The 25,314-nt window shown below is 41.7% G+C and overlaps 2 protein-coding genes across 4 annotated transcripts in view; both read left to right on the forward strand.

The window, feature by feature from the left end:
* The first annotated feature begins 3,938 nt into the window (after positions 1 to 3,938).
* dnajc28 (DnaJ (Hsp40) homolog, subfamily C, member 28) lies at positions 3,939 to 5,942 on the forward strand. Its single transcript, XM_072260060.1, has one exon. The coding sequence runs from the start codon at positions 4,196 to 4,198 to the stop codon at positions 5,279 to 5,281; it is 1,086 nt and encodes a 361-aa protein (XP_072116161.1). The 5' UTR covers positions 3,939 to 4,195; the 3' UTR covers positions 5,282 to 5,942.
* A 3,247-nt stretch (positions 5,943 to 9,189) lies between these two features.
* Positions 9,190 to 25,314, forward strand: part of LOC140198879 (transmembrane protein 50B) — an 81,657-nt gene continuing 65,532 nt past the window's right edge. For 2 of the 3 annotated variants that reach the window (XM_072260062.1, XM_072260064.1), the window contains exon 1: positions 9,193 to 9,301. The gene's annotated coding sequence lies outside the window, so the exon portion shown is untranslated. Of the gene's footprint in view, positions 9,302 to 25,314 lie in introns of all 3 variants that reach the window. The other variant, XM_072260063.1, reaches the window with a different exon arrangement.

The following is a 25,314-nucleotide window of genomic DNA, read 5'->3' on the forward strand; positions in this document are numbered from 1 at the left end:
TGTTGATCAGAACCTGATGAATGGCTAGGGGCCAAAACATCGACTTTTTATGTCTGAGTTCCCACAGAAATGTGTGTCTCTCTTCCTCTACTTTCACAATGTTGCTTAAGCTCTTTGGTCATTTCCCCATTATTGATGTTAATTCTGCTATGAATGTGTAAGGTATGTTTGAAATTGTTGAAATGTTATTGTTGGATCATAATTAAAGACCCCACTGACCCCAGGCTTTCTCTCCTGTTCTTCTCCCATCAAGCAGAAGATACAACAGACCGAAAGCTAATAGCACAAGGTTTAAGGACATTCTAACCCACTCTTTCAGAGTCTTGCACGGACCTCTTCTGTGATAAAATGGACCCTTGTCCTTATAATCGATCTTGTTAATATCTTCCACTTTATTGTTAAACTCCACTGGAGCTTCTACACTTTACTCTGCATTGTTATTGTTTTACCTTATTCTACTTCAATACACCTTGTGATTATTTGATCTGTATAAGGAGTATGCAAGACAGGTTTTTCACTGTATTTGGTACATATGACACTAATAAACCAATGCCACCGCCCATTACCAACAAAAGAAAGTCTAACAATGATCAACACTCACAAAATGCTGGAACTCAAAAGTTCAAGTAAAATGTATTATCAGATTACGTGCATGTCACTGCGTACAAGCCTGAGATCCTTTTTTTTTTCTTCTGCGGACATACTTAGCAAATCTATAGAACAATAACTAAACAGGATCAATAAACAACAATCTGTGTAAATGCAAATATAAATAAATAACGAGAGCATGAAGCAACAAGATAAAGAGTCCTTGAAGTGATCCCAACGCTTGTGGGAACACCAGAGATAGAATGAGTGTAGTTATCCCCTTTTGTTGAAGAGCCTGATGGTTGAGGGGTAGTCACTCTTCTTGAACCTGGTAGTGCAAGTCCTGGGGCACCTGTACCTTCTACCTGATGGCAGCAATGAGAAAAGAGCATGGGCTGAGTAGTGAGAATCCTTGATGGATGCTGCTTTTCTATGGCAACGTTTCATGTCGGTGTGCTCAGTGGTTGGGAGGCCTTTACCAATGTACTGGGCTGAAACCACTACTTTTTGTGGGATTTTCCTCTCAATAGCATTGCTGTTTCCATACCAGGCTGTAATGCAGCCAGTCAGTACATTTTCCACCACATGCCTATAGAAGTTTGCCAAGGTTTTTGATGACATGCAGAATCTCTGCAGGCTCCTGAAGAAATAAAGGTGCTGTCATGCTTTCTTTGCAAGTACATTTATATGATGGGTCCAGGATAGGTCCTCTGAGATAGTGACACCTAGGAATTTGAAGTTACTGACCATCTCCACCTCTGATCCTCCGATGACTACTGGCTCCTGAACCTCTGGTTTCCCTCTCCTGAAGTCTGCATCAGTTCCTTGGTCTTATTGACATTGAGTGAAAGGTTGTTGTTATTACACCATTCAGCCAGGTTTTCAATCTCCCTCCTGTATGCTGATTCATCACCATCTTTGTTGTGGCCCACAACAGTGGTGTCATCAGCAAATTTGTATATAGTGTTGGAGCTGTATTTAGCCACGCAGTCATGGGTGTAAAGCGAGTAGAGCAGGGGGCTAAGCACACACCCTGTGGTAGTCCTGTACTGATGGAGATTGTGGAGGAGATGGTTTTGCCAATCAGAACAGACTGGGGTCTGCAAGTGAGGAACTCCAGGATCAAATTGAGGCCCAGGTCTTGGAGTTTGCTGATTAGTTTTGTGGGGATGATGGTATTAAATGCTGAACTGTAATCAATAAAGAACATCCTGTTGTTTGCTGTCCAGATGTTCCAGGGTTGTGTGAAGAGCCAATGAGATGGCATCTGCGGTGGACCTGTTGCTGTGAACTCAGCAGGTCAGACAGCATCTATGGAAATGAATAAACAGTCGACATTACAGGCCGATCTGCTTCAAGACTGTAAAGGAAGGGAGAAGATGCTAGAATAAAAAAAGGTGGGGTAGAGGAAATGGGGCTAGCTGGAAGGTGAAATGTTACTATTTCCAAATCCTCTGCCTTCAACCAGAATAAGGATTGTTGGCTGGTACTCTATGGTGGCAATGTCATAAATTCAGTTGGACCAGCTGCATAAGTACTGGTTAAAAGTGTAAGTCAGGTTCTGGTTACCATGTGGTGACTGCCTCTCCCCTTCACAAAGCCTATTGGTTATCGGTTATCCAGTCATCATTAGGACACAGGCCAGAAATACAATGGAATGCAATTGCTTCTTTGAATATTGTTCCATCTTCACTCAAATTTGATGCTATCCAGCACAAAGCAATCTACTTAATTTGCACCCCATTCACTGTCCTAAACTCCATGGCCAGCCACTGGGTGAAAAGGTGTAGTATTGATAAAGATCACCACAGCTACTTGCCCAGGCTATTCTGGCAGCATCTTCTAAACCATCATCTCTGCAAGCGAGAAGGTCAAGAGCTTTAATAAATCTCCTGTTGTTCCTCACAAACAAGAGAAAATCTGCAGATGCTGGAAATCCACAGAGAATGCTGGAGGAACTCAGCAGGTCAGGTAGCATCTATAGAAAAGAGTGCAGTTGATGTTTCGGGCTGACACCCTTCATCAGGACTGCCCTTTATAGATGCTGCCTGTCCTGCTGAGTTCCTCCAGCATTTTGTGTGTGTTGTTTGTGTCCTGTTGTTCCTCGCTAAGTTACACACCATCCTGCCGTGGAAATGTATCATTGTGGAGTAGCACACAAGATGCTGGAGCCACTCGGTATTCCTTCACTGTCCATAAGACATAGGAACAGAATTCTGCCATTCAGCCCATCGTGTCAGCTCTGCAATTCCATTATGGCTGATCCTGGATCCCACTCAACCCCATACACCTGCCTTCTCGCCATATCCTTTGATGCCCTGACCAATCAGGAAATGACCACCCGCCGCCTCAAATATATGCATGGACTAGGCCTCCGCTGCAGTCTGTGGCAGTACTCTGCAGATTTACTACTCTCTGCCTTAAAAAAAACCTCCTTACCTCTGTTCTAAAGGGTCACCCCTCAATTTTGAGGCTGTGCCCTCTAGTTCTGGATAGGAAATATCCTTTCCAAATCCACCCTACCTTGTCATTAGTACTAAGTTCTGAAACTCTCAAACCCAAAACTATTTTGGGAGTACCATGACCAAAAGTACTGTAATAAACATCTGCCTTGCCATTGATACCCAATAGCCTCACTCCAGAAATAAACTCAAAACTTTTGGGGAAAGGAGGCAGCGTGATACAAATTAGACAGCTCTTTCTAAAAGTTAGCATTAAGCATGGTGAATCAAATAAGCATCCACCCCTCCCCCACGCCCCGTGCTACATGATTGTCATATTTGATTTTAAGGGCACTTGTTACATATTCTCTTACATTTGGAAGTTCTCTACGGCCCGACGTTCAAGTCCGATCTCTCCTACTAAGTGTCAAATCTTTTCAAACCAGATTGCACTGCAGTACATTGGAAATCATCGTTTTGGTATTGAGTCTCGCCTCTTTCAGGGGAAAAATATTTTGGTACTATTTGAAGTGTTTTATGGTGCAAATTGCAAATCTATTTGTTTTTTCTGTGGCAAATTTTATTCAAGATTTTGTATTGTTACTCGTCAATGCACCTGTAAAGGAGAACGAAATGATTGTTACTCCGTATTAGTGTACATATAATAATTCTTTTCGTCCAATACTAAGCGAGAATTTGCGGCCTAACGTTTGACAAAAGGATTTTAAAATTAAATGCTGTAATTCCATTCTGGAATGCTGCAAAGTTTGAAAATTTGTCGGGCGCACCGCACTGCCATCCACAGGAGTGCGCTATGCCGTGAAGTTTTGAGAAATGTTTGTTGGAACTACAGCTCCCAGGAGCCAATTTAAACACAAACCCATTGCTTCCGTCTCTGATGACCTCTCGGCCTGTGGTTTCCGGTCGCAGTTTCCTTCTGGTAATATATTGTCCCGAATACTTTAATTTTGGTGATGAGGGCAGAAGGAATCCAACAGCTTAAAAAAAATGCACGTAAAGGCAAGTTGATTCACCCCCTTTGCCAGATGTAACGCTGTTGCTCAGAAAATGGGATTTTTTTAATACCAAAGGTTTTATTAAAACGTGCATCAAGTGATTCTGTCAGTGATTGTGTTTCCCATCGAAGGCGTCACTCCAGGGAGAACATGTTAACAGCAAAGACAAACTGGGTGATGACTTGCCTTCGCGGTGCTCGGATGCTCTCGGGTCACCGAACAATGAGCAAACACCTCCAAGATTGTTACAGATTGCTTAATGTACCGGAAAACTGCAACCACGATGAAGCGAAGGAAGCCTATGTCAAACTTGCCAAATTATATCATCCAGATAGTGGCTCTGACGGCGCTGATCCTCAAAAGTTCATGCAAGTCGAAGAAGCCTACAAAGCTATTGTCAAGCATTTAGCAGAGAAAGGAAAGGCAGGGTCTGATCAAAGAATGGATGAAGAAGAAGAACAATCCAAGTACCTGGCACCTCAGCACAGACAGTATCTGAGCTTTGAAGGCATTGGTACTGGTACACCTAGTCAAAGAGAGAAGCAGTATGGGAAGTTCAGAGTCAGTCGTGCAAATGATCAAGTGTTGGATTACAGAAAACAGAAACTACAAGCGCAGGATCTGGAAAATACTATGATGGTGATGGATATCCAGCATGGCAAGAAAACAAAAATAACCCAAGCAGTGGAACGGTTGGTGGAAGATCTCATCCAGGAGTCAATGGCCAAAGGTGACTTTGATAACCTTAGTGGTAAAGGGAAACCACTGCAGAAGTTTGCACAATATCCATACATCGATCCCATGACACACAATCTGAACAGGATTCTCATAGAAAATGGGTATCAACCAGAGTGGATTGCTTTGCGTAAAGAAATAAAGCAAACTATAGAGAAACTCAGAAGTGACATGATGAGTTACAGGAAAAAGCTTGGTGAGCCCCTGACTGTCCATACTCAGAAACATTGGAACCTAATCTGTGAGCAATTCAGAAATGATATTAAGCAACTTAATAAAACGATAGATAGATTCAATTTGATTGTACCTCTACTGAACAGACAGATGCTGCACTTTAACCCAGATAAGGAGATTGCTGTCATATTGAAAAACTATGATATGTTAACGGAGGCAAACAAAGCCACGTCAGAGATTATTGGAAAATCAACTGAGGAAAATAGTACAAAAAACACCTTACTGAATTGGATCAAACATTTGCTGAAATATGATCAGAGGAAGTAGTGAAAGCCGGTAACTTTAATGATGGGAATGTTAATTTATTCATGTAATTATTTTTTTAGAATTGCAGCATAGGAGCACATTACTTGGAGAAGGCCATTCACTCAGATTATGGTATATTTTTAGTTTAATGCCACTTTATTCACAGTTTCTCCATGTCACATGATGCCTTTACCTGTCTAAAATCTGTCAATTTTAATCCTGATACTTCAAATTATCCTTTTGAGCAGAAAGAGGAACACAAAAAGATCAGCACAATATTGTGGGCCAAAGGCCCTGTATTGTGATGCTAAATCTGAAATTTTACTTAGAAATGTGTTTCAGCATTTCCTTTCTTTATCATATTTATCTCATTCTAAATCTTTCTTCCATCTGCCAAGCCAAGGAATATTTACTGTATTCAGGAAGTAAGTTCACATCAATAAATTCTCTTTGCTGTGGTATTTAAACTGCAATAATTCCATCCTGAAGAATACTGCATGTAAGGAAAAAAAATGGTGAATTTAATAAGAGCTATTTGCTTATTGTAATGATCATCAAATCTACTGATTTTTTTTAAAATAAAGGCTTAATAAAGCCTTAATTTTTGTGGCATAAAGTACATTAAACCACAAAAAATTGAAATGGTTAGAATTCATTATGCTGTACAAATAGTACTATGTAGGAACAGTTTTTTTCTGGAACTTGTTCACTTCTGAAATTGTTTTTTGTAATTCTCAACAAATAAAGTCTGTATGATTTTTTTTGCTGATGTATTTAATCAAAATTATGTACCTCTACTGTAGTTTTCTTGATTGGTAGAGTGCTTCTGCATTTCTCGGTTGAATTGGTTCATTAGATAGATAGATACTTTATTGATCCCAAAGGAAATTGCAGTGTCACAAAGCATTACAAGTGCACAGATATACAAATATTAGAAGAGAAGTAAGAAAGAATAAAAAATAAGAAATAATACTATCGTCACCAATACTGTTACAGTATTTTGCATTCTGTTCGTACAGATCAAATCATTACACTATCCATTAAGGTAGTACATGATAAACAATAACAATGCAGAATAATGTGTAACGGCTACAGATAAAATGCAGTGCAGGTAAACGATAAGGTGCAAGTTCATTGCAAGGTAAATTGTGAGGTCAACATTTCATCTTATTGTACTAGATAGTTTGGAAGCTGTCCTTGAGTTTGGAGGAATGTGCCTTCAGGCTTTTGTATCTTCTCCCCAATAGAAGAGGAGAGAAGAGAGAATCTTCCTGGCAGATGTGGTCTTTCATTATGCTGACTACTTTACCCAGGCAGTGAGAGGTATACAGAGTCCACGGAAGGAAGGCTGTTTTCCATGATGTTATCTGTGATTGTTATCCTCAAATTAGCCTCAAATGTGGCCTCAGCTCTCTTGGATTCATCTCTTATCCCAACTTACCTTTAAACTTTGTGGACAGTTTTCTAGTTCCATGCACATCCTTGTCACACAATTGAAATTGAATTCTACATCATTACAAACTTCTTGACTTTGATCGGCAATGAAGTGGTGCTGGGAAGTCAAAGTAATTACTATTTTATTAACTTATTTTGCTTTACATTGATTATTTTGATAATTAGATGGCAATTTCACTGGTTTTAATTAGTTATACTGTCAGAGTGATAATCTGTGAGCAGGGCACATACTGTATGTTTCAGATCCAGCACACTATTGAGATGAAAGAGTCAAAACCAGAAGGGGAGGATTAATGTATGCTTGGAAAGGTGAGGATTAATTTAAGATAGACAACATGGCTGTGATAGGGGGAGATCCAATTTGATTGTATTATTGAAGAGATAATTTATTGATGAGGGCAATGCATTGCCGAATGGCCTACTTCTGCTCCTTTGTCTTATGGTCTTATTATGTTATCTACATGGACTTCACTATGGTCTTTGACAAGATCCCACAGGGGGATTAGAGCAGGCAGACAGCTATGGTGGGATTCAAGACAATTTGTGACCAGTGGTTTTCTCACAGCCATGAATGCTGAGATCAGTTCTTTGTTTTATACTGTATACATTAACGATATAGGAGATATTAGTAAGTTTCTAGAGGGCACGAAAATTTGTTGAGCTGACGGCAGGATAGTTGAAGGGTACAGTATAATATTGACAATGATTCTCTTTGTAAAATGGCCTGGGCAATGGCAGATGGAATTTTAATCCTGAAGTGTGAAGTAATGCACTTTGGGGAGACCAATATAAGTTGGGCATACACAACGCCTAGGAAGTACTGAGGAACAGAGAAAATGGTGTATAAGACCAAGGATCACAGGTAGTGTTGCGAAAAAGACATGCAGTTTACTTGCCTGCCTTATCCGGGTGACAGAACTTAAAAGCTGCCAATGGTACAACATTATAAAATGTTGGTTAAGCCACAGTTGGGGTATTGAATGTAATTGCAATTGTGAAGGTGCAGAGGAACTTTACCATCAACTTGCTAGAATGCGGTGTTTTCATCGGCTTTGACTCAAAACGTCAATTGCCACCATCCCTTACTTTTGGTGCACGAATCATTCTCATAAATTGAATAGGTTAGGACTGTTTTCTGTAGAGCGTAGGGTTTGAGAGGAGATTTGATAGAGGTATCCAAAGCACTTCAGGATGTATACTGGATACGTTTCTCTGACATTAATTGTAGCTTTGAAACCTTTGAAAATTATGAGGGGGTATGGGTAGGGTAAATGCAAGCAGGCATTTTCCACTGAGGTTGGGTGGGACTAAAACCAGAGGTCACAGGTTAAAGGTGAAAGGTGAGAAGTTTAAGGGGAAACTTCCTCACTCAGAGGATTGAGAGTGTGGAATGAGCAGCCAGCACAAAGTAGTGCATGCTGGCTTAATTTCAACGTTTAAGAGAAGTTTGGATAGGTACATGGATGGATAGGAGTGATACGGAAGGCTATAGTCCTGGTGCAGGTCGATGGGAGTAGGCAGTTTAAATGTTTTCAGCATGGACTAGATGGGCTGAGGGTGTTGTTTCTGTGCCTTATTTCTCTATGGCTCTCACATACTACTCTACCAGCTGACTTCCCCCGCAGATTGTTTGTTGCAGTACAAGGATTCGTTTGTTTTCCTTGGAGCGAAAGAGACTTTGGGATGGGGGATAGCCTGCTGAAGTATACCATTAGACATGGAAGTGTGATTAAGATACTCAGCCCATTGAATCTGCTCCACCATTTGATCATGGCTGATTTATTATACTTTATTTAGCCTTCTCCCTGGAACCCTTGACCTCCTTATTAATCAAGAACCTATCAATCTCTACTTTAAATAGATCTAATGATCTGGCCTCCACAACCGTTTGTGGCAATGAATTCCACGGATTCAAAAGTAAGACACTTTTATCCCCATAGCAGAGATGACGAAACCCTGAAGATATACGCTGAGGATCAGAGGAAGAACTTTTTTTCAAATAGTCGAACATGGAAAGCACTTCCAGAGTAGGTGGTGGAGGCAGAAACTCTCACGTTTGCTAAGTATCCGGGCAAGAACCTGGAGCGCCGAGACGTAGAATGCTAAGGACGAAATGGTGCATTTAGTATAGAAATGGGTACTAGAGGGTTAAAATGTTGGCCGAAAAGCTTGTTTTAGTTCTGTACGACTCAATTTTCCTCATATCATGTTCATCCCATTCTGCCATTTGGCTACCTCTTTTTTTTGCCTGAACCCACGGTCTACGCATTAAATTACGGACATATCCCAACCACTCTCCGACTTGCACCGCACGCCCTCCCGATGATTGACATATCAGAAGGCGATTCATGCTGCAGCCAATGACAACTCCTGTTCCATTCGATTCCCGTTCATGCAAATCAATGAAACATGACAGTGGATTGGTGAGTCCAGTGAGGTATTGTATTTCTATTGGTAGAAGCGGATGCCTGTCACTCGTGCGGGTTGGGCTTGGCAGCGGCATGCGGAGGCTGAACGTAAGGTGGACAGGGAGGTGCTGAAGAGGTTTGTGCGAGATAGGCTTTGCCTCGAGGAGGCCGAGGTCAGGTTCGTATGGTTATCTTAAGCAATAATCTATCTTTAAATGTTTGTAATGTATTTCTTATGGTCGCTTTCCGAAGTCTGAGGAGAAGGATGCCGAGTGTGAGCTGTATGTGTGGTTGGTGGTTTGTCTGGGAAGCTGCAGTAACCCTGTGTCCATTCCATAACCGGATGCATCCATCAGTGTTACAACCATGGATGCAAATGTGTCTTTATTTCATTTGTCTTCGTTATTGGATGAAAAGGTGAATGACTGATGTTGGGCACCGCATTTCCATGTTACTGGCCCAAAGATAATAATGCCTCCTCACTCATTAATTTTTAAGATTATGGGGATGGGGTGATGTTGTAGGAAAAGATCTGATTGGCAAGTTCATTTTTATGCTCATCAAGAAATTGTATAAAGACAAAAAAAAGTATTGTTTTTAAACAAATCAATTAGCACAATACTTAGCACAATTTCTGGAGATGTTTTACTTTTACGTAATCTTTTCTTGCTCTGGTCTGTAGATTATGGTCAGTTTATCTTCTGCATCAACGAGAATGCCTGTAACTGTAATAAGGGAAGTTTAGTAATAAATAGCTAGTGTTTGACTTGCTGCTATCCTTGCAGCGTAAGTACTCCATTGCATTAATGAGGGAGTGTGTTTCAGTTAAGAGAAAATCTTTGGGATGAAAAATTTGGCTGTTTACTTGCATGTTTTTCATGTAGCATTGTGGTATCCATAAGGACAGTTCTCAGACACAGCTTTTGGAGGTGAAGCTCCAATTCATTGGCCTGTTCAATAAAGCATGAGGTGAAGGGCCTTGTGTACAGACACTCCTGTATGTAGTGTCATTTTATGGACACACTCAGTTTATGCATATAAACTATCTTGTGTATTTGTATTTATTGTGTTTTTTTTATTGTGTTCTTCATATGTTTTGGTTGCTGTATTGGATCTGGAGTAGTAATTATCTTGTTCTCTTTTACACCTGTGTACTGGAAATGACATTAAACAATCTTGAGTCTTGTATTCAGCATCTGCAAAGCAAAGGTGCACAACCTAACTATCCCAATATAGAACTTCCAGTGGTACTAAAGCTGTCTTCTGTACCATGTATGGAACAAATTATAGCTCTTTCATATGAGTGGAATGTGTTCAAGTCATTCTCAATACTAAGGGATGCTTCAGAAGAAATGGTATGAAAGCAGTACTGCTGAAGAGAGTGGCTAACGCAAAGAATATAGAAGACAGTTTCAAACATCTTGGCCTTAATGTGGGATTGTTTCTTAACTTTGTTCTTCAAGCAAGTTTGGTCCAGAATTTAGAATGTGACATCTTGAAAAGGGTGGAAGGGGATAGAACAAATATACTGTAGTTCCTCAACACACATCAAATTTGCTGGTGAACACAGCAGGCCAGGCAGCATCTCTAGGAAGAAATACAGTCGGCATTTCCGGCCGAGACCCAGGTTTCGGGTCTCAGCCTGATACGTCGACTGTACCTCTTCCTAGAGATGCTGCCTGGCCTGCTGCGTTCACCAGCAACTTTGATGTGTGTTGCTTGAATTTCCAGCATCTGCAGAATTCCTTGTGTTTGCGTACTGTAGTTCCTCAATTTTATGACATGTCTTCTCACTATGGCTGAACAATATGAAAGTTGCTCCATCAGTAATGTGAATCTAATATGGAGAAGTGCCTTTTGTAGTGGCAAAGGTTAAAATTGTGTTTATTATCAAAGCATATATGTAGTGTATATCCCTGAGATTTGTCTTCAACCTTCAGTCCAAAGTTTCAAAATTGAGTTTTGAGATGTATTTCCTTCATTAGAAAAAAATAATGTAGAATTAGTTGCAGTTTATTTAAGAAAAAAATAACTCATCCAATATTTTCTGAAGCTTGCTGCTGCTTCTCAGTGGCCTGTTAAGAGCTCACTCTGTAATTAAATATAAAACCAAATATTACAACATTTTGAGTTCAGTTAAAAGAAGCACAAATTTCAAATAGAAATATATAAATTTCAGTGTAAGCCATTAGTAAAAAGCAATGTTATGTACTTTAGAATTTGAATCAAATTAAAAGACCGCAAGAATTTCTTTGCATTTATTAACGTTCATGTATTTGTCTCTTTCTCTGTTAGATGATTTGTGAAACCTTGCACTTGCAAAGAGTTCCACTCTGTGTTGATTATTGCTCAGATTAGATGGGCTAGGGATCTACCTGGAATTTCCTGTGACTTCATAGGAGCTGTAATTGATCAGATTTGGCAATTTTTCGGGAAAGAGGTGGGTTATGGTAAGCCTGCAATCTCAGCTCCACCACTTGCTAAAATTAAATGCTTTATTTTTGTTTTTTTAAAAAATAAAGGAGAAGGAATATTTTGGGCAGACAGCTGGGCAATCCTGTTTGTAAGAAAATCCCGTGCTTTGCTACTGATCCCTCAAATGTTTCTCTCCAAGATTCCAGATTTAAGATTATTTACTGTAATTCCCAGTACACAATTGTAAAGAAGAACAAAATACTTGTTACTCTGGCTCCAATGCAACACAGAAAAAAGACCAATATGATAAGGAACACAATAATATAAAATGACAAAATAAATGTAAATGCATAAGATGGCTTATATGCATAGATTGTATATCCGTAAAGTGTGCTAGGCACAGGAATGTCTGTACATAAGGAGACTGACAGGAAATGATAAAATAGTGGTGGCTGTGGGTGTGGAGGGGTGGGTTAGTGGATGGAGGTGTTGATTAGCCTTACTGTTTAGGGAAAGCTCCAAAAACACATTCAACTTTTTTCTTAATGCCCCTTTTGTGCAGTCTTCTCTATTTCATGACAATGGTGTCCTTTAAAATACTTCCACCTGCCCTTTTATATCATGGAAGTTGGAGAAAAATTGGCATGTGCAAAAGCTGTAACCATGTATTTGGCTAAATTGGTAGCATCTATGTTTCTACATTAGAAGGTAAAAATTATGTATTCCAAACTATGGCTAAAATACAAATGTTATTGATGTTCTGCAATACTGACTAATAGTTGAACAATTGAATCTCTGATCATTCAAATGAGGTGTGACATAGATCTGTCTAATGCTAAGATGGATATAGTGGGGAAAATACTTGCGTTGATCTGGAAGGTTAGAAGAAGCCAGTAGGTGTTGAATCTATCTTAGGATTTTTGGAGAATTCCTACACTGGGCAATATGGATTTCTAAGCAGAGCATGGATAAGGAAGCAATTTTTGATGCTGTGATACCAAAAAAATGTTTTCAATTTTTATGTGTATTTTTGGAATGGATTAGTGAGAAGAGGCTTAACACCCAGAGCCAAATGTCAAGGGATAGCATTCCATTTTCATTGAGAATGCTCAGAGATTTCTGTTTTCATCTGTCAAAGAGCCAAGATGCCCCTTTGATAAATCCTTGGGATTTTAATTGGTATTTGAAAGCATATTTAATCACACATTAGTGAATTGGTGAAATGCTCTTTTACAGCATCCAAATATCTACTGGCACGAATCAGTGAAAAGTTTAGATTTACTCCTTGGATGTACTGCGTAACGGTATGGAACTTAGTGTCCATGCAAGAGGTATTCACACACACAATGCTGGAGAAACTCAGCAGGTCAGGCAGCATTATGAAAATGAATTCTGAAAAGGTATTCATATTTTATCTGTTATTTATAATCATCAGTGAAGAAAGAAATGAACAAAAGATTAATTTTAAATTTGTTCATTTTTGCATGCCTACATATTTTGAAGAATAAGTTTTTTTAAAAAAGTTCAAGTTCGAAGTAAATTTCATTATCAGAGTATATACACGTCATCACATACGACCCTGAGATTCTTTTTCTTGCGGGAATACTCAGCAAATCTATAGAACAGTAACTGTAAACAGGATCAGTGAAAGAGCAAGAGCATAGAAGGTGACAAACTGCAAATGTTAATAAATAAATAGCAGTAGAAAAAGAGAACATGAAATAACAAGATAGAGTCCTTAAGTGAGATCATTGGTTATGAGAACATGTCAATAGATGAGTGTAGTTTTCCTCTTTTGTTCAAGAGCTTGATGGTTGAGGGGTAGTAACTGTTTTGAACCTAGTGGTGCAAGTCCTGAGGCATTTGTACCAGCAGTGAGAAAAGAGTATGGCTTGGGTGGTGAGGATCTTTGATGGATACTGCTGTCTTACAGCGGTGTTTCATGTAGATGTACTCAATGGTTGGGAGGGCTTTACCATGATGTACTGGGCCAAATCCACTACCTTTTGTAGGACTTATCACTCGAAAGCATTGGTGCCATGATGCAGCCAGGCAATATACTTTACACTACACATCGAGAGAAGTTTAAGGATTTTGATGACATGCCGAATCTCTGCAGAAGCCTAAAGAAGTAGAGGTGCTGTCGTGGTTTCTTTGCAATTACATTTATATGATGGGTCTAGGACAGGTCCTCTGCAATATTGACACTCAAGAATTGAAAGTTACTGACCCTTTCCACCTCTGATCAGCCAATGAGTTCCTCTAGCATTTTGTGTGTGTTGCTTGGCATTCCCCAACATCTGTAGAGTCTCTAGGTCTGAGCTGTCTTCTAACAGGAAATGGGGGAATGAGGATGTCATTTGGCTCCTTGAGGTAACTGTAATGCAACTAGAGGAGATAAGCAACTTTGATAACTGTCCAAAAGGATTTGAAGATAGGCAAGTGATTTTCAAAATTGAGAGTCAAAGTAATCTGTATTGAAGGTAATAGGTGAATGGAGTTTGACATTTGCGGCAGACTTTTGAGCAAGTTTACAGAGGGTAGAATGAGGGAGGCATTGGGAGTGCATTGGAATAGTAAACAGTAGAGGTAATAAATATAGACAAGCATTTTAGCAGCAGATGAGCTGACCAGCTACAAATGTGATGTAACAACTGTGGAACTAAGTGGTCTTTCATTGGCACCAAGTATATGGGCTGAAGTCTTATTGTATGAGTAAATATACCAAGGTTGTAAATAGTCCAAGTCGCTTCACACTGTCAGATAGAGACCGGGCTTAGGGGAAAAGACTTGTAGTTTTCCCTTTTCTAGGCTAATACTTGATATTGGGAGGATTGTCTTATAAGGAAAGTAGACGTCATATTCTGCAACTACTAGATTTTGGGGAGAGATGGGAATTGACTGAAACTAAGATCCTGTGATCAGAACGAGTGATCTGTGATCTGTCCTGCTGAGGGGTCTCGGCCCAAAACAACTGTACTTTTTTTCCCAGATGCTACCTGGCCTGCTGAGTTCCTCCAGCATTTTGTGTGTGTTGCTTGGATTTCCAGCATCTGCAGATTTTCTCTTGTTTGTGATCCTAACGAGTTGTCCATTTTGTTTCTTTAGGTAGTGAGTCTTTGGAATTTTACTTTCATTCCTTTATTTTAGGAAGAGAGTCTTTCTGTATTTTAACATAAAGGTTGATAGTGTCTTGGTAAGCAAGGGGATATATGGGTACTTGCATTAAATGAAATTGTGGTATTCAACTTGCAATCAATCACCCACGATCTCATCAAATAGTGCAGGAAACCCAAGGGTTCAGTTGCTCCTTTTTCGGATTTTTAGTTGAAGACCAATTTGCTGCGGTTAAGTTGTTTGTCTGACATATCTTGATGGTGGGAGAGTGGAGAGGTGGTGGTTAAAAATCATCAGCAAGCAGTTGGAAAATGCAGCTGTTCCCTGGTGTTGCCATGGGGTGGCATATAACTGAGAAATGGGAAGGGAATCAAGAGTGGTTTTCTTGAAGGGCAATTGGGTGTAAACATTGGAAGAGGTTAATTGCAGATATTTCTTTCACTACTGCCAGATAGATAATGGAGCCAGGTGACTACAGGACTGTTGACTCACAGTTTCTGTTCAGGAAACTTCAGTTTCCTATGCTTGGAGTCAGGATTTACGTGCTCATAAATATATCTACATTAAAGGCACATTTTTAAAAATTGTTTTATTTGTCTTGCACATGATGTTGATTTTTCATTTTCCCAAACCCATTCCCCAATCTGTGTTGAGAATGTTAAAAGTAGTTATGGCTGAAGGAAAAGTGTTGGCCATTGTGAGCTGAACAAAGAAATTTCTTTTACACAGGGGTCAGAATGCAGATATCCAGCCTTCTGTTGTATTCGAGGCTGAGATAGCTTTTAGCCTCAAGGGACATCGAGATAAGGGATTATTCAAATACATTGATTTTTATGAACTGCTGTGGTAGGAAAAACATGCCAAATGGTCTGCGCTTAACAATAATGTATATGTTGTTGCTTCCCCGGAACCGTGTACAAACTTTGATTATGTACATGAATCTCCTTATTAGTACAAAGTTTACAGTTTTACCTCTTTCTGATCTGAATAAATGATTTTAAAAAAATGCTGTTGAATAAGAATCAATATAAATCTAAAAGTCGCAGGTCTGAACAGGAAGTAGAGATTTCTGCGCACACCCTGCCCTTTGTTGCTACTTGTTGTGATTATTCATTTTTTCCTTATGCTGAAGAGTAACTTGAACATCTTCCAGAACTGGTTCAATAGACTGCATTATAGATGGTCATTGGGCGTTCATGACAGGATACATGAGGAAAGATGTAATCGTGTTTTTAAAATAAGTGATTGGAATTATTACCTAATTGTTAGCATTCTGATCTACCTCTTCCTTCTGCCCCCAATGAATTATTCTCAATATTTTTCAAAAAATTGTCCAGTACATTTTTTAAACAATTTTTTCCCACACTTTTTCAATTTCTATGGTGCAAAACTCTTAGACACGCTAGATTTTTTAATATGGTTTCAGATGGTGTGGTCTGCACAAAGCCCTGATCTCAACATTGAGGTTTGGGATTACCTGGAGAGACAGTAGCAAGTGAGTTAGCCAGAAGTCTGCTGAAGAACTGTGGCAAGTTCTCCAAGATGCTTAGAACAACCTTCCAGCCAATTTTCTTATAAAACTGCATGACAGTGTACCTAAGACCGGAAGACATAGGAGCAGAATTAGGGCATTCAAACCCTCAAGTCTGCTCCGCTACTTCATCATGGCGGATTCATTTCCCCCTCAACCCATTCTCCTGCCTTCTTCACGAAACCTTTTATGCCCTGACTAATCAAGAGCTTATTAACCTCTGCCTTAAATACACCCAATGACTCAGCCTCCACAGCCACCTGTAGCAGCAAATTCCACAGAATCACCACCCTCCTGTTTAAAGAAATTCCTCCTCATCTCCATTCTAAATGAATGTTCCTCTTTTCTGAGGCTGTGCCCTCTGGTCCTAGACTCTCCACCATAGGACACATCCTCTCCACATCCACTCTTATCTAGGCCTATCAGCATTTGATAGGTTTCAATGAAATACCCCCCCCATCATTCTTCTAAATTCTAGCAAGTAAAGGCTGAGAGCCATCAGTTGCTCCTCGTACGATAAACCTTTCATTTGCAGAATCAATCTCGTGAACCTCCTCTGAAACCTCTCCAATTTCAGCACATCCTTTCTTAAATATGAGGCCCAAAACTACTCACAATGCAGGTGTCCCCCACTTTTCGAACGTTCGCTTTACGAAACCTCCCTGTTACAAAAGACCTATATTAGTACCCTGTTTTCGCTTTCAGAAGGTGTTTTCACTGTTACAAAGAAAGGCAGCGCGCGATAAAAAATCAGTACTCAATAAAAGGCAGCGTGCGCCCCGAGCAGCTGCTCTCCCCTGGATTCAGCATGGCATTGCTTAATCAGGTTGCATTGAGCAGCCGTTAGCAAGATGAGTTCTAAGGTGTCGGAAAAACCTGAAAGAGCTTGTAAGGGTGTTACACTTAGCGTAAAACTAGACATAAGCATTTCGATCATGGTGGACGAAGCAAGGACAAAGTGAGTTTGGCTTGTGGAAGCTGACGAAGATGATGTTGAAGAGGTTTTGGCATCCCATGACCAAGAACTGGTAGATGGAGAGCTGATGCAGTTGGAAGAGGAAAGGATAACAATCGAAACCGACTGCAGTAGCAAAAGTGAAGCAACTGCGTGAGATTTTCGCTGCAATGATAAAGTACGACTTTAATTTTGAAAGAGTATGTCGGTTTAGGCGATATTTGCAGGATGGTTTGAGTCCTTACAAAGAACTGTATGATAGAAAAATGCGGGAGGCTCAGCAGTCAAGCAAGCCTTCCACATCAGCCACAGCAGATGATGAACCTCGACCTTTGACGTCGAGGTGGGCAGTCATAGGAGAAGATGAGCTGCCTGCCCTGATTGACGATGAGATGACACCCCTGTGTCGCACCACCCCAACCCCCGGGCCCTGGACAGATACTGTACCGATTCGCGGAGAATGCAGCGGTAGCCGGGAGGCACACAGCACATCTTTAAGAAAAAAGCCAAAATAAACATGCTAATTAATTAGGTGCTGCCTAGCACGTAATTGTCGGCCCAGATCAGAGGCGATGCAATCGGTAATTGCCTCTGATCTGCGCCGACATTTATGTGCCTTGCAGCACCTAATTAATTAGCATGTTTATTTTGGCTTTTTTCTTAAAGATGTGCTGTGTGCCTCCTGGCTACCACTGCGTTCTTCACGGCAATGTATCGGGTCGGCGGCCCAGAGGGTGGGGGCCACTGCGCCACCTCAACCTGTGACGACTCAGTCTAACACACCATCATCAGTGTGCTCGGCGCTGTTTTCCCAATTCTGGTAAGTGATACTACACTGTACATACATTATTTCTACTTTATATAGGCTGTGTATTTTTACGTGTTATCTGGTAGATTTGGCAGCTTCATAGTTTAAAGGTTACTGGAGAGAGTGTTTTTACCAACAGCACTTGCATGAGATTTTCTGCCGAGAGCGCTAGCGTGAGATTTTCGCTTTGGAGATCTGTGCAGGCAATCGTTGTAGAGAAGTATTTCTACTTCATATAGGCTGTGTATTTATCATATCATTCCTGCTTTTACTACATGTTACTGTTATTTTAGGTTTTATGTGTTATTTGGCATGATTTGGTAGGTTATTTTTGGGTCTGCGAATGCTCACAAAATTTTCCCATATAAAAAAATGGTAATTGCTTCTTCACTTCACGACATTCCGGCTTACGAACCGTTTCATAGGAATGCTCTACCTTCGGATGGCGGGGGAAACCTGTATTCCAAATGAGGCTTCACCAGTACATTATAAAGCCTCAGCATTATTTCGCAAACAACAGGAATTCTGCAGATGCTGGAAATTCAAGCAACACACATCAAAGTTGCTGGTGAACGCAGCAGGCCAAGCAGCATCCGTAGGAAGAGGTGCAGTCGGCGTTTTAGGCCGAGACCCTTCGTCAGGACTAACTGAAGGAAGAGTGAGTAAGAGATTTGAGAGGGGGAGGGGGAGATCCAAAATGATAGGAGAAGACAGGAGGGGGAGGGATAGAGCCAAGAGCTGGACAGGTGATAGGCAAAAGGGGATACGAGAGGATCATGGGACAGGAGGTCCGGGAAGAAAGACAAGGGGGGGGGACCCAGAGGATGGGCAAGAGGTATATTCAGAGGGAGAAAAAGGAGAGTGAGAGAAAGAATGTGTGCATAAAAATAAGTAACAGATGGGGTACGAGGGGGAAGTGGGGCCTAGCGGAAGTTAGAGAAGTCGATGTTCATGCCATCAGGTTGGAGGCTACCCAGACAGAATATAAGGTGTTGTTCCTCCAACCTGGTGTGGCTTCATCTTTACAGTAGAGGAGGCCGTGGATAGACATGTCAGAATGGGAATGGGATGTGGAATTAAAATGTGTGGCCACTGGGAGATCCTGCTTTCTCTGGCGGACAGAGGACATGTCAGAATGGGAATGGGATCTGGAATTAAAATGTGTGGCCACTGGGAGATCCTGCTTTCTCTGGTGGACAGAGACATGTCAGAATGGGAATGGGATCTGGAATTAAAATGTGTGGCCACTGGGAGATCCTGCTTTCTCTGGTGGACAGAGACATGTCAGAATGGGAATGGGATGTGGAATTAAAATGTGTGGCCACTGGGAGATCCTGCTTTCTCTGGCGGACAGAGAAAGCAGGATCTCCCAGTGCCCACACATTTTAATTCCACATCCCATTCCCATTCTGACATGTCTATCCACGGCCTCCTCTACTGTAAAGATGAAGCCACACTCAGGTTGGAGGAACAACACCTTATATTCCGTCTGGGTAGCCTCCAACCTGATGGCATGAACATCGACTTCTCTAACTTACGCTAAGGCCCCACCTTCCCCTCGTACCCCATCTGTTACTTATTTTTATGCACACATTCTTTCTCTCACTCTCCTTTTTCTCCCTCTGAATATACCTCTTGCCCAACCTCTGAGTCCCCCCCCCCCGCCCCCTTGTCTTTCTTCCCGGACCTCTTGTCCCATGATCCTCTCGTATCCCCTTTCGCCTATCACCTGTCCAGCTCTTGGCTCTATCGCTTCCCCTCCTGTCTTCTCCTATCATTTTGGATCTCCCCCTCCCCCTCCAACTTTCAAATCCCTTACTCACTCTTCCTTCAGTTAGTCCTGACGAAGGGTCTCGGCCTGAAACGTCGACTGCACCTCTTCCTACGGATGCTGCTTGGCCTGCTGCGTTCACCAGCAACTTTGATGTGTGTTGCTCAGCATTATTTCCTTGCTTTTATATTCTAGTCCTTTCTAAATTAATGCTAACATTACATTTGCGTTCTTCACCACTAGTTTAACCTGCAAATTAACTTTTAGGGAATCCTGCACAAGAACTCCCAAGTAACTTTGCATCTCAAAGTTTCGAAATTTTTTTCCCCCATTTAGAAAATAGTCTGTGCTTTTATTTCTTCTGCCAAAGTGCCTGACCATACGCTTCCCAAAACTGTATTCCATTTGCCACTTCTTTGCCCATTTTCCTATTTGTCCAACTCCTCCTGCAGCTTTCCTGCTTTCTCAACGCTACCTGTCCCTCCACCTATCTTTGTATTGTCCACAAACTTGTCCACAAAACCATCAATGCTGTCATTGAAATCATTAATGTGCAATGTAAAAAGAAGCACTTCCAACACCAACTCCTGCAGAACACCGCAATCAGAAAAGTTACTTTTATTCCTGCTCTTTGTCTCCTGCCCATCAGCCAATGCTCTATCCATGCTAGTATCTTTCCTGTACTACCATGGGACACTTGTCTTGTTAAGCAGCCTCGTGTGTGGCACCTTGTCAAAGGCCTTCTGAAAGTCCAAATACAAAACTTCCACCAATCCTCCGTTGTCAATTCTGCTTGTTATTTCTTCAAAGAATTCCAGCAGATTTGTCAGGCAGGATTTTCCCTTGAGGAAACCATACTGTCTACAGCCCATTTTATCATATGCCTCCAAGTATCTCGAGACCTCATCCTTAGTAATTGACTCCAACATCTTCCCAACTACTGAGGTCAGACTAACTGGCCAATAATTTCCTTTCTTCTGCCTCCTTCCCTTCTTGAAGAGTGGAGTGACATTTGCAATTTTCCAGTCCTGAGGAATCATTCTAGAATCTAGTGATTCTTGAAAGATCATTAATTATGCCTCCTTAAGAGAATTGATGCAGTTTTAAAGGCAAATTGAAATCATATTAAAGATTGATATTTAGGTTTTTTTTTTACTGCTCTTTATAGTACATCTTTAATTTAGAAACTCCATTATTTTTGAAAGCATCTTAGCTTTACAGATTTTTTTTCATATGCCTAAGACTGTTGCACAGTACTGTATCAAGAGCAGAATACTTACAGTATGTAGGAGCTAGGCAAATGATTTTCAAATTTAATTTGATTTGCTCTGAAAGCAATCATTTGATTAAATATATCTAATTCAGTATTTTAAATCATTTTATATTAAAAAGAAAGGAAAACATTTGTCTTCCATCTGAACATTTAGGACGTTACTAAATAACAACTGCTGTTCTGGATCTTTTCAATGATTTCAAATTCCCTGGCCCCAGTTCCTATACAGTACACCTCCATCCCCCCCCACCAGGAAGGCCTCAAAGCTCTCTGTTTCTTTCTGGACACCAGATGGCACTAGTACCCCTCCACCATTACTCTCCTCCGTCTAACAAAATGTCCTCACTCTTAATAATTTCTCATTTGGCTCCTCCCACTTCCTTCAGTCAAAAGGTCTAGCCAAGGGCACTCGCACGGGTCCCAGCTATGCCTGCCTTTTTGTCTGCTACACAGAACAGTCTATGTTGCAAGCCTACACTGGCATCCATCCTCCACTTTTCCTACACTACATCGACGTCTGCATTGGTGCAGTCTCCTGCACCCAAGCAGAGCTCATCAACTTCTTCAACTGCCCCCAACTTCCACCCTGTCCTCATTCACCTGGTCCATTTCCAACACCTCCCTCCCCTTTCTTGATCTCACTGCCTCTATCTCTGGAGACAGCTTGTCTACTGATGTCTATTATAAACCCACATACTCTCACAGCTACCCTGACTATACCTCGTCCCACCCTGTTACTTGTAAAATTGCCATCTCTATTCAGTCTCCACCACATTTGCTCTCAGGATGAGGCTTTTCATTCGAGAACAGAGGAGATGTCCTCCTTTTTCAAAGATGGGAGCTTCTCTTCCTCCACCATCAACGCTGCCCTCAATCACTACGCTTCCATTTCACACACATCTGCCCTTACCCCATCCTCCCGCCACCCTGCCAGGGATAGGGTTCCTCTTGTCCTCGCCTACCACCCCACTAGCCTCCGCGTCCAGAACATAATTCTCTGGAGCTTCCGCCATCTCCAACAGGATCCCACCACCAAGCACATCTTTCCCACCTCCTCCCCACTTTCTGCAGGCATCACTCCGTACGGGACTCCCTTGTTCATTTGTCCCTCCCCACTCCTGGCACTTATCCTTGCAAGCAGAAGAAGTGCTGCACCTGCCCCTACACCTCTTCCCGTACTACCATTCAGGGCTCCAAACACCTGTGAGTCAATTGGGGTCATCCATTGTGGCTTCCTGTATATTAGGGAGACCAAATATAGGTTGGGAGACCACTTCGTCGAGCAGCTACTCTCTGTCTGCCAGAAGAAACAGGATCTCCCAGTGGCCACCCATTTTAATTCCACTTTCCATTCCAATATATCGAGAAGAAGCCACACTCAGGTTGGAGAAAAACTCATTGTATTCTCTCTGGGCAGCCACCAACCTGTTTGCATGAACATTGATTTCTTGAACTTCTGGTAATGTCCCCACCCCCTCACCATTCCCCATCCCTTCTTCCCTCTCACCTTATCTCCTTGTCTCCCTATTGCCTCCTTCTGGTGCTCCTCCCTACCCCCTTTGTTTTTCTTCTGTCTTCTATTAGTTTTCTCCCTTCTCCAGTCCTGTATCTCTTTCACCAATCAACTTCCTAGCTCTTTACTTCACCCCTCCCCCTCCTGGGTTCACCTATCACCTTGTGTTTCTCTCTCCCTTTTCCCCACCTTTTAAATCTACTCATCTATTTTTCTCCAGTCCTGCCGAAGGGTCTTGGCCTGAAACGTCAACTGTACTCTTTTCCATAGATGCTACCTGGCCTGCTGAGTTCCTCTAGTAATTTGCGTGTGTTGTTATAGCCAGCTCAGTTGTATTTGATTGGAAATGCTAGAGCTTTAGCATTAGGTCATGCACGCTGTTTGCATTTGTTTATCTGTTAGGCCATTGGAAAGATTATTTTATAAAAGTACAATGAGTTGCATGCTAGCTCAAGAACAGTGGTCCCTAACCACCGGGCCACGGATCGGTACCAGGCCGCAAAGCATGTGCTACCGGGCCGCGAGGAAACGATATGAGTCAGCTGCACCTTTCCTCATTCCCTGTCATGCACTGTTGAACTTGAACATTAGGTTGCCAACTGTCCCGTATTTGCCAGGACATCCTGTATATTGAGCTAAATTGGTTTGTCCCATATGGGACCGCCCTTGTCCCGTATTTCCCCCGCTAAGGTAGAGCATTCCTATGAAACCTTTCATGCCGAAATGGTGTAAAGTGAAGAAGCAATTACCATTAATTTATACGGGAAAAATTTTTGAGCATTCCCAGACCCAAAAAATAACCTACCAAATCATACCAAATAACACATAAAACCTAAAATAACTCTAACATATAGTAAAAGCAGGAATGTTATGATAAATACACAGCCTATATAAAGTTGAAATAATGTATGTACAGCATAGTCGGGAAGATTAAGCCAAAACCGATTTGTGGAAAAAAAACCCGGCACGTACGCGCATGCGCACACAGATGCCCGCGCAAGGCTTCATGGTAATGGTAGTCTTTCTCGGGGTAAACACAAGTGTCCTGTCAACACACACAAAAAATGCTGGTGAACGCAGCAGGCCAGGCAGCATCTATAGGAAGAGTCGATGTTTCGGGCCGGGATCCTTCATCAGGATTTGACTGCTACTTTGTCCCTTATTTGGGAGTGAGAAAGTTGGCAACCCTAACTAAAAGACATGTTGAGTTGAGTTTAACCCTACTTGAACACCCCTCCGCGCCCCCCCCCCCCCCCAGTCAGCCGGTCCGCAAGGATATTGTCAATATTAAACCGGTCCGTGGTGCAAAAAAGGTTGGGGACCCCTGCTGTAGAATATATAGGACTAATGAAGAGTCGTGACGAAGGGTCTCAGCCTGAAACGTCGACTGCACCTCTTCCTAGAGATGCTGCCTGGCCTGCTGCGTTCACCAGCAACTTTTATGTGTGTTGCTTGAATTTCTAGCATCTGCAGAGTTCCTGTTGTTTGCATGTAATAGTTGACTCCTTTTTCATTTGGCATTCTGGTTTGAAACACAGTATATACTAAAATGTTTTGCAATACATTTTGGGACACTGTATATCAGACGACCCTAATAGGCGGACTGCAGGCTACGCCGACTCATTGGCACTTACGTGAACACACCTGTCATATACACTTGACCTATGCCCCTGTAGAGCGTGCGATGCCGAGTTGATTAAAACGTGTGCAATTGATACGGTTGGCGAAGTTTTAAGTCGTGATGAGAAAACCAGAAAACGGTTGTGGAGCTATTCAAGACGGTGCCATTGTCGACTAACATGGTAACAAGAAGAGTAGAAGTTTTAGCGGAGGAGTGTTTTTCCAATCTGCTCACTGATTTGGAGAAAGCAGAAGCCGTATCACTAGCCATGGACTCGTCCTGTGACTGAACCGATATGGAAGAGCTGTCTGTGTTCGCAAGATTTTTTGATGGGGAGACCTTTCGGGAAGAGCTACTTTGTTTGCTTCCTCTGCCTGGGTGCACAACTTGGGAAATAATTTTTAACGAATTGACACAGTTCTTTGAGAAGAATGGCTTGGATGTGAGCAAAATTGTCCATTGTCACCGATGGGGCTCCGTCGATGTGGGACAACACAAGGGCTTGGTAGGCAGGTTTGCAGCTGTTAACCCAGCACTCTTGGCATTTCATTGCATTATTCACAAATCAGTGTTGTGCGCTAAACTGTGTGGGGAAATGAAAGAGGCGATGGATACTGTGACGAGACTGGTAAATTTCGTTCATGAGATTTCTAGTCTGCAACATCACCTTTTCAGAGCATTGCTGGAGGAAATGTCAGCGGAACACAAAGATCTTTTGCTGCATAATGATGTTTGCTAGCTGAGCAAAGGCCGTGTGTTGGAGAGGATGTGCGACCTGCACGATGAGCTTGTGTCATTTTTATCCAGCCTGCACAGCCAAAAAGCCTGAGGATTTAAGAGGTTTTTAAGTGACAGCAAGGTGATAGCACATGTTCTTTTTTTGTGTGACATCATGTCTCATCTAAATCAACTTAATCTGCAATTACAAGGCAACAACCACACTGTTGCGGACATGTACGACGCGATTAAAGCTTTCCAATCAAAACTGAACCTTTTGGAGAGAGATATTCACGGGAGAAAGTTGTACTTTCCACGTCTGCGGGAGCAGTACGAGAAGAACGAAATGTGGGAGGATCCATTGATGAAGGATTTCGTGACGAGCATGGCAGAAAACTTCAGGGAACGATTTGAAAGCTCGCCTAAACCCTCAGGTGACATTCTCCTCTTCCTGAGACAGCCGTTCTCCA

The sequence above is a fragment of the Mobula birostris genome, chromosome 6, assembly GCF_030028105.1.
Source record: "Mobula birostris isolate sMobBir1 chromosome 6, sMobBir1.hap1, whole genome shotgun sequence".
In the NCBI taxonomy this organism is placed as follows: Eukaryota; Metazoa; Chordata; class Chondrichthyes; order Myliobatiformes; family Myliobatidae; genus Mobula; species Mobula birostris.

Bases quoted from the DNA above. Each gene is read 5' to 3' on its own strand.
- dnajc28 (XM_072260060.1), top strand. From the start codon at position 4,196: ATGTTAACAGCAAAGACAAACTGGGTGATGACTTGCCTTCGCGGTGCT.